Raw genomic sequence first — 8,935 nt, 5'->3', positions numbered from 1 at the left:
TGGACGGATGGACGTCTTGTATTAATAATGCTAAGGATTGATTTACTAAAATAAATTAAGTAAAGTTACTTCAATTTATATCAGCTCAGCTGATTTCATACTCCATGCTTTGAGATTCTCCACAATGATCGGTTCAGTGCCATTGTTAAACACAAACAAATTAGCTTGATTTGCCACGGCTAGTACTGGATAAACCCTAGACAAAATGTTTGTTTTACCTCCTTCTCCAAAACTTTCCACCACTGAATGATCAATCTGAAAATTAGAAAATCAATCATTAATCAATTGGTAATAACCATCATAAGAGTTAAAACAAAAATAGAGAAGGAATTTCTATATTTGTACATACCAAACTCCTAAGAGAAAGTTTTTTAGTAGCAAAATCCACATCTACAAATCCAGCAAATGATGGCTTGTACAAGTTACTCGTCAAAGAAGAACTGTCAAAAAATGAAAAACAAAATTAATCTAGTTTAAATAAAGGACTTGATGAGAAAAATAAAATTGGATCCTCATCACAATTTCATTGAAATAACCATCAAATTTTAGTTCCTAAAGTACCATCAATGTCTTTCTAATTCATCAATTTAACGTTAATATAATATACACTAGAGACTAACTTCATTGATTTCATATACTTTAAGGATGTTCAATTTTTTAATATATATTTTAGAAAGTAAATTGAAAAGAGAGTGATATTTTAAAACAAAACTGATAGGTTATTCTAATTTAAATTACTCATACCTCGTGGCATCAGAGCACAAGAGAACTACATGTTTACTTGGAGCTTTGAAGACTCTAAAGAATACAGGAGTGAACTCTGCCAAATTTTCTGAAGCCAAAGTCAAAAGACCAAAAGGTCCAACACCACCTTGAACTTTTGAACCTTTTTGGGAACAAAGGTCTTGTGCATTTACCCAACTTGGATCATAAGCCTCTGCCTTATCCAAGCTTGAAAATGAGAAAGTAACTTCCACATCTGCCTGCAATTTTAATTCAATATTTTTTGAATTTGGTTAAATTTATATTGTGTATAAAATTATTGAAGGTGTAACTAAATATTATAAAAAAGAATAATGTTTAAGTTTGACACTTATTACTTATATTAAAGTGTTTAACCCACCTGGGCAGCAGTTATTCCAGCTACTTCAACATGATTACCCTTTTCAAGCTTTTGATTGTTCATACTAACTTCTTTCTCTCTTAGTACATTCAATTCTTCAACAGGCCATTGTACTAATTGTCTTTCAGTAGGATCAAGCCACACAGTTCTTGGAATTGCCTAAAGATTTTGACATACACATGCATTAATTGATTAAAACAAATAAAAATAAATAAATCATCTTCCATATGAACATGCAGCGAACAATAATATCAAATTATTAGATATACAAAAAAAAAAATCTTATTAATTAATAAGGGGTAGGTTAGGTATGATAAAAGTACCTGAATTCCAGCCCATCCTTTTTTAACATCATCATCCTGGGAATCAGACTCATTAGCCCAACCCCAAAGTATCCTACGATTCTTACTTTGATCAAAAAATGACTTGGAAGCATAGAAATTACCATAGTCATATCTAAGTCCACCCCAACCATCCTCTGAAGTATTACTTGGAATATACTTATCCTTATCAGTTAAATATGTGCCCAATGTGTAGTACTCAAATCTAGTCATGTCAAGACTATTCTTTAAGACATGCTTAACATGATTACCTTCAATTGATGTATCCAACCCTACTTTACCTTTAAGTGAAACCGGGTAAAAATCAGGACACTCCCACATACCCGTAGTAGTTTTTGAATGGATCGGGTGTTTGGCCCGAACCCATTTCACAAAATCCCTACTCCTATACAAGTAGGCCATCCCTCTATGTTTTCTTCTACTACCAACCAACATTCTCCAACGTCCATCTTTACCCATCCAAGCAGTTGTTGGGTCACGAAAAGCGCTACCATTAACACCTTGTCCCGCAATCACAATTGGGTTGATCGCATCGGGTTTTATCCATTTTCTAAGAAGTGGGTCGGTTGGATCTTCGGGTATCGCATAGACTTGAACTTGGGTATTTTTTTCATCGATAATTCCGGTGTAAAGGATCACTGGTCCTTTACCCGGAACAATAGTGGCTGACCCGGACCAACATCCGTATTTGTCGAAGGGTTTAGATGGGTAGATAGCAGGTTCAAGTGCTTTCCAGTTTATAAGATCCTTTGATACTGAGTGGGCCCACACAATGTTTCCCCATACAGATCCTTTTGGGTTGTACTGGTAGAATAGGTGATAGTATCCATTATAGTACATTGGTCCTGCATGGTTCATAAATAATTAGTTCAAGTACATGCAGATAATACGAAGGACATTGACAAATGAAGTAAAAAAAAAAAAAGTCAAATGCGAATTTTACTTACCATTTGGGTCTGCATGTGATTGATGCGTCCATTACACCAATTTAGAAACCATGAAAGAATCAGTAAGCAAATAAAGTTAGCATAATTGAAGATGAAAACTGAAAAGGAATTATTTAAGTTATATTTTCTGGATCAAGATTTAATGGGAGAGGAAAGCGGAATCCAAGAGAACAAAACTCCTCTCACTTGATTTCAACTTTTATCCAAAATAAGTTTAAACATGTATTTCATCCTTGCAACTAGGGGTCGTTTGAAATACATATTTAAGCCTCCAAAATATTTAGGAGAAAAAGTTATTTTTCTTTCTCTCCACCATTAAAATCATATCCTCCTTTTTGACTCTTCCTTTTATAAGCAAACTTCATTAAAGTGAGCACAGAGGAATCATGGCCACCCTAAATATTGACCTTGTAACACTTGTTAAAAAATCTGAAGGGAAAATTTTATTTTAAAAATTATGTATTCTATATATATATTGAAACTTAAAAAAACAACTTTTTTTACATAAAATTTACCAATAATTTTCATTTTTGATTCTTTAAGAAGAGTTTTAAAGGTACTTGTTAGCTTAACCCTTTTTTAACCTTGGTTAACATACTTATATGTAAAAAATAAATTGAGGGTTTATGCATCAAACTTTATGATGAAATAAAAATATCAAATAATGTGTTATTGAAATATAATATATTTTTGTGTAGAAAATTATTCACTTTAATTTATCAAAAATATAATAAAAAAATATTAATATTCATTCAATTTTAAGCTATTCTCATCATATCAGGTTCAGAGATACAAATTGATTTTTGTGACTTCCCTGTAATTTTTATTTCCTTTCAAAATGGTGCAACAGCAACTATAAAAGGAGGTAAAAAACGATTGTTAATATAACCGCTTTACGTCACATACACGGTTTGAGATCGAACTCTAGACCAAATCGTTAAGGGTCGAAGTATTTATAATTTATTTGTATCACACCATGGTTCAAAAATCTTTTTTGTAAAATCAATAATGTTGTTCAATGTTATATCGTCACAATTTATCCAGCCTACCACTATTGTATTCAAGTTATTATGCGCCCTCAGATAGTTATTATCATTTTAGATTTTATATAATAATGCAATCTCCACAAAAAAAATATATCTCCATTATGGACGTAGAACCAACCATTATGGTATAATCATCACAATAATTCAAGAATCACAAAAAAGTGCACCGAAAATATATCATAAATTCATAATAAAGTAGGGTTAAAAAGCAAGAATGTTACGAACCGTTGATCCAGTTCCTAGGAGGTTGAAAATGGTATCCAGTTCTATGTACTTCGCTCACGGAAATGGCTGAAACAGATTGAAGGTGAGGGTATACTTTATGAAATGCTTCAACACCATTGTTTATAAGCAATAAACTAATGGAGAGAACCGCAACAAAGATCGTTACAACCTTTGAGAGAACCATTAGATATAATCAAGAACAAAACGGATAGTACTTACTTACTTTTCTATTTAATTAGCATAGGAAAGGAAATTAGGAAATACAGAAAGTGTAAAGAAAGATACGTTAAAATAAAGTGCGTACGGGAGGAAGTTGCGATTAAGAAGGTTAAAAAAAATAGGATTTGGATAATTCATTGTTTTGGCCGTAATTCTCTCACCAATGGCTAAGATCGAAGACCTAATGACAGATAAACCTATCCACTCGTACTAGTAATATTTGAATTTATCTATAACTAATTTGAATGCTTAATATTTGAATTTATCTTCTTTTTTTGTAGTGATATTTGAATTTATCTATAACTAATATGAGTGCGTTATAAAAAATACATAAATAAATAGTTTTTTTTTTAGAGAATAAATAAATAGTTTAAAAACTATATCTAACTACATAATTCTATTATTGTTTAAACCGGAGGTTAACTATTGGTAAAAGAACTTTTATAGAATGTTAACTCTATAGGAGAAAGTAATTGAGCCACACATGCCACTCCCTCTTATCTTATAGTACTATATTGTAATCTACTAACAGTCTTCTATTAACAATCTATAAAAATTGAAATCGAGCAAAATTTCATAATTGTTCTTATTAAAATTTATGATGTCCTTAATTTTATATATGTGATGGTTATTTTACAAAATTAAATTTATTTATGTTTTAAAAAATTAATTACGGATAATGATCATTACAATATCCAAGGAACTATGTAACTAATTTATTTGCTTTTTTAAAAATTAATTATAGATAATGGTTGTCATAAAAAAATTCTGTCAAAAAGAAAATCAAAATTTCATAATCGTCCTTATTAAAACTCATGATTTCTTAATTACGTGTGCATAATGGTCATTTTAAAAAATTTAATTAATTATTTTTAAAAAAAATTACTTACCAACAATGGTTATGACAAGTGTAACCAATTTCTACGGATAACTATAGAACTAATTTATTTTCCTTTTAAAAAATTAATAACGGATAATGGTTGCAACAAATTTTTTCTGTCAGAAAAAATAAAATTCATAATCGTCCTTATTAAAATTAATGATCTTCTAATTTTTATGTGCATAATTATCATTTTTCAAAATTTAATTAATTAATTTTAAAAAAAATTAATTACAGTCACAAGAGTAACTAATTTCTATGGATAACTATGAAACTAATTTATTTAGGGTCTGTTTGAGAAACCAAAAAAAGAGCTTTTAGCTTTTAGCTTATAGCTTATAAGCTCGTTTGACAAAAAAAGCTCTGTTTGGTAACACTTTTTCACCATGAGCTTATAGCTTATTTCACGAGCTTATAAGCTATTTTTCAGAAGCTATTCCAAGTAGCGTTTGAGCTTATAGCTTATAGCTTCTCACTTTTTCTTCCAATTTTACCCTTATTATTTCATTTAAATTGTATTTTTATCCATTATAATTTTTATAATAAGCTACGTAATAAAGACTACTATCCCTTTATTCCAATTTTTGTATATATATCAGCTGGTCTTTTTTTTTTTTTTTGAAAAAATATATACCTTAGTTTTTTTTTTTTTACGGAACAAAATACTATTATTCTATTAGTGTTATTTTCTTTATTCTCTGTTATTAGTATTGCTCTATTAGTGCTACCGTTTTTTTTTTGTTTTTGAGGTAAATGTTATTTTCTTTATAAAGTAGAAACACTTAAATGATAATAAATATAAGATAAAATTTTAGTGAATAAAATTTAATTTAATTTATAATACATAGGATATATTAAATTAATAAATTTAAAGTATTTTTTTAAAGAAAAATTAGTTTATAAAATTACAAATACTTAAATTAATGATATAATTTTTATTATGAATTAAGAATACCCTTTATGTCATTTTACATTTATCAGTTAGTTGAACCGCTATTTTTACCAAACACTTCAGTCAGCTTATAAGCTAAAAGCTACCAGCTAGCTTATCAGCTAAAAGCTATCAGCTAGCTTATCAGCTATCCGCTATTTTTACCAAACAGAGCCTTATTCTTTAAAAAAATAATTATGATAATGGTCATCACAAGTGTAACCAACTTCCACGGATAACTGTGGAATTAATTTATTTGCATTTTAAAAAATTAGTTATGGATAATGGTTGTAACAATGTTTTTGTAAGAAAATGGTAAAATTTCATAATCGACCTTATTAAAACTTGTGTTCTTATTTTTATATGCGTAATGGACATTTTGCAAAATTTAATTAATTTATTTTTTAAAACATTAATTATGCATAATTGTCATCACAAGTGTAACCAATTTCAACGGACAACAATCGAACTAATTTATTTGTTTTTTAAAGAATTAACCACGGTTATTAGTAATATCTATTAACAATATATAAAAATCGAAGTCTAGCAAAATTTAATAATCGTTCTTATTAAAACTCATGTTCTCCTTAATTTTATAATCATCCATTAAACATTGAATCATGTTTTGCATATAAAATAAAAATAAAAATATATTTAATAGTAACACTACATTGATGTTGATATTTTGAAAATAATCACGAGTTTCCAAAATTTTATTATATCGACTTTCTCATATATGTATATAAAAATTTGTTTATGCATATATAAGTAGATAAAATCTACAACGGAAGTGGTGCAAATATTGAACGGTCTTTTGCATATAGCTATATAAAAATTTGTTTTGGCATATATAAGTTAAATAACTGGTGTGACTCAACTATTTAACAAATTTTTGTATATAAGAGAAAAATATTTAATAGGAACATTACATTAATACTAATAATTTTTATTTAATATCTATAAGCATTCTACAATATTAATAATATAATTATTTTTTATATAATTATTGTAATGTTACTAGTCTTTTACTAGTTATTTTAACAAGGGTGAAGAATGAAGACTCCATCGCGAAAAAAAAATAAAAATCCCTCTTTAGTCCCTTACAAAAAAAACTGGGAAAATTTTGTCCTCTTGTCAAAAAAAAATCTAATGGGATCATGTGACAGTCCACATGTCATATGAAGAATGATCAAGGGCTAAATTGATACTTTTTACGGAGGACTAAATTGAACAAAATTACATTCTCAAACTACTTAGAAAAATACAAAATTTCCATCAAGTTAAACCAAGCTCTCAAATAGAACAAATTGGCTATTTCTTGCCATCTTCTTTGGTTTTGGAGGAATAAGGACCTGCATAACTTGGATTTTATAAACCACATAAACTGTGGAATGTAGTTAAACAAATAATAAGTAAACCACATAAACTGTGGAATGTAGTTAAACAAATAATAAGTTGGATGGACTATTCTTCCAATGTGATGGGTTGAATTAGTTGCATGATAATAAGATGCATTATAATACTGCGTTACATAATAATAAGTTGCATGATATCCCAAAACAACAAATTTTCATTATATGGACCATCCTTTCAATGGGATCGATTGAAATAGATACAGATGGTGCAAGTAGAGGCGGTTCAAAGTCATGTTGTGGAGGCTTAATACGTGATTCCAATGATAATTGGATATGTGGCTTTGTTAAGTTGGTGCGTGCAGCGCATTCGTTGCTGAATTATCGGAGATATTCGAAGGGTTATAATTGGCTCTGTTAGGGGGTTTAGGGTTGTGGAGCTTTGTATCCACTCAGAAGTGGTAGTGAATAATTTGAAGAGAGGCAAGAGAGATGGTGTGGTGAGTTGGTAATTAATTCAGAAAATTGGGAGCTTGTTAGAATCGAATTGGGTGGTCAAATTTTGTCATTTATATCATAAAGTTAAGAGCAATGTTATTTGAACATCAATGTGATTGACAACCACATGGACAACCATCTTTTTACAAAGAAAATCATCTATTGACACGAGAATCAAAGCAATAGAGAGATAAAGTAAAAATATAATGTGAGTATGAGAGAGAAAGTTGTCACAAAAGTTGTTAGAAAATGGTTGTACATATATCATTTCTCTAAAGTTAATCAATGTATGGATGCTCTAGGCAATATGGGGATGTGATAATGAGGATTCTGGGTGTTTGGTTGAGGCTTGTGAGAGTCGGATTAATAAGTCGTTGTTAGCTAATGTTAGCGGAGTTTATGCTCCGCATCTAGTTATTTTGTAGGTCTTGGGCCCTTTCTGTTTCAAAAAGTATATACTACTCCCTCCGTCCCAAATTGTATGTCGCTTTAGGAAAAAAAAATTGTCCTAAATTATATGTCGCTTAACAATATCAATGCAACATTAATGTTATTTTTCCTATTATAACCTTAACTATTTATTACTCTCTCTTCTTTCAATTCTTTAATTTATCTTTCCCATATTATTTATTAAGGATAATTTTGTAAAACATCTCATAATATCTTTTTTCCACACAATATTAATTGTATTTCTTAATATGTGTGAAATGCCCAAAACGTCGTACAATTTTGGACGGATGGAGTATAAGGCAGCTTGTTTTCGATCATTTTGTTATAACTTAAAAAAAAAAAGCAGAATAAAAAATCTAAAATAGTCAGTTAAGAGCAATTTCTTAGAAAATATTTTTTTTTTAGATGAGAGAGAAAATAAGTTTTCAATGATTAAGATAATTTGGTAATAAAAAAGGGAACTTCTACGGTACACCTCACAAATTGATGTGTACCGATACTCCTGCTTCATAAATTTATAAATTAATGATCATTTTATGAATTAAGTTGTTATTTGTCAATATTTATATTTTAGAAAACATCATCTCATGAGAAAAAATATTGTTTCATTGTTTATAAGAATTATATTAAATTTTTAACATTTTCTCGTAAAAAAAATCAATATTCTTCATTATGAGCAATAAAAATTTTAAAAAAGTAAATTTTATTTCATCGTCGCTTTTGGCAAATAAGATTTAATTATTATAATTGCAAGTGATAGAAAATGATTATTTTTTCTTCACAAAACAACTAATTCACTTATTAATTTGATGCTTTGGTGTACCAGTACAATCAAAATATTGGATGTACCATAGAATTTGCCAATAAAAAAAATCTAATTTTATAGTTGTATTCAAATAAAATAAATCATTTAAACACAAAAG

The 8,935-nt window shown here is 28.8% G+C and overlaps 1 protein-coding gene across 2 annotated transcripts; it reads right to left on the bottom strand.

The window, feature by feature from the left end:
• Nucleotides 1-2,309, bottom strand: LOC11425889 (beta-fructofuranosidase, insoluble isoenzyme 1). Of its 2 annotated transcripts, none has more exons than XM_039828291.1 (5): nt 1,447-2,309; nt 1,120-1,282; nt 745-979; nt 350-440; nt 1-255 (listed from the first exon to the last, which is right to left on the bottom strand). In XM_039828291.1, exons 1-5 carry the CDS (start codon nt 2,302-2,304, stop codon nt 76-78), a joined length of 1,527 nt encoding a protein of 508 aa, XP_039684225.1. In that variant the 5' UTR covers nt 2,305-2,309; the 3' UTR covers nt 1-75. The 2 variants fall into 2 exon arrangements, with proteins under 2 accessions (XP_039684225.1, XP_003625858.3); XM_003625810.4 differs by having other exon boundaries at nt 745-983; nt 1,124-1,282.
• Nucleotides 2,310-8,935: the final 6,626 nt, after the last annotated feature.

The sequence above is a fragment of the Medicago truncatula genome, chromosome 7 (genome assembly GCF_003473485.1).
Source record: "Medicago truncatula cultivar Jemalong A17 chromosome 7, MtrunA17r5.0-ANR, whole genome shotgun sequence".
In the NCBI taxonomy this organism is placed as follows: domain Eukaryota; kingdom Viridiplantae; phylum Streptophyta; class Magnoliopsida; order Fabales; family Fabaceae; genus Medicago; species Medicago truncatula.
The sequence above is the reverse complement of the archived record's forward strand: the minus strand, read 5'-3'. Positions and strand labels throughout refer to the sequence as shown.

Excerpts from the sequence above, each read along its gene's own strand:
- LOC11425889 (XM_039828291.1), bottom strand. The coding sequence starts at position 2,304 with ATGTACTATAATGGATACTATCACCTATTCTACCAGTACAACCCAAAA. Across the intron at positions 1,283-1,446 it reads AAGGATGGGCTGGAATTCAG|GCAATTCCAAGAACTGTGTG; the intron begins GTACTTTTATCA and ends CAAAATCTTTAG. Across the intron at positions 441-744 it reads TTGTGCTCTGATGCCACGAG|TTCTTCTTTGACGAGTAACT; the intron begins GTATGAGTAATT and ends ATTTTTTGACAG.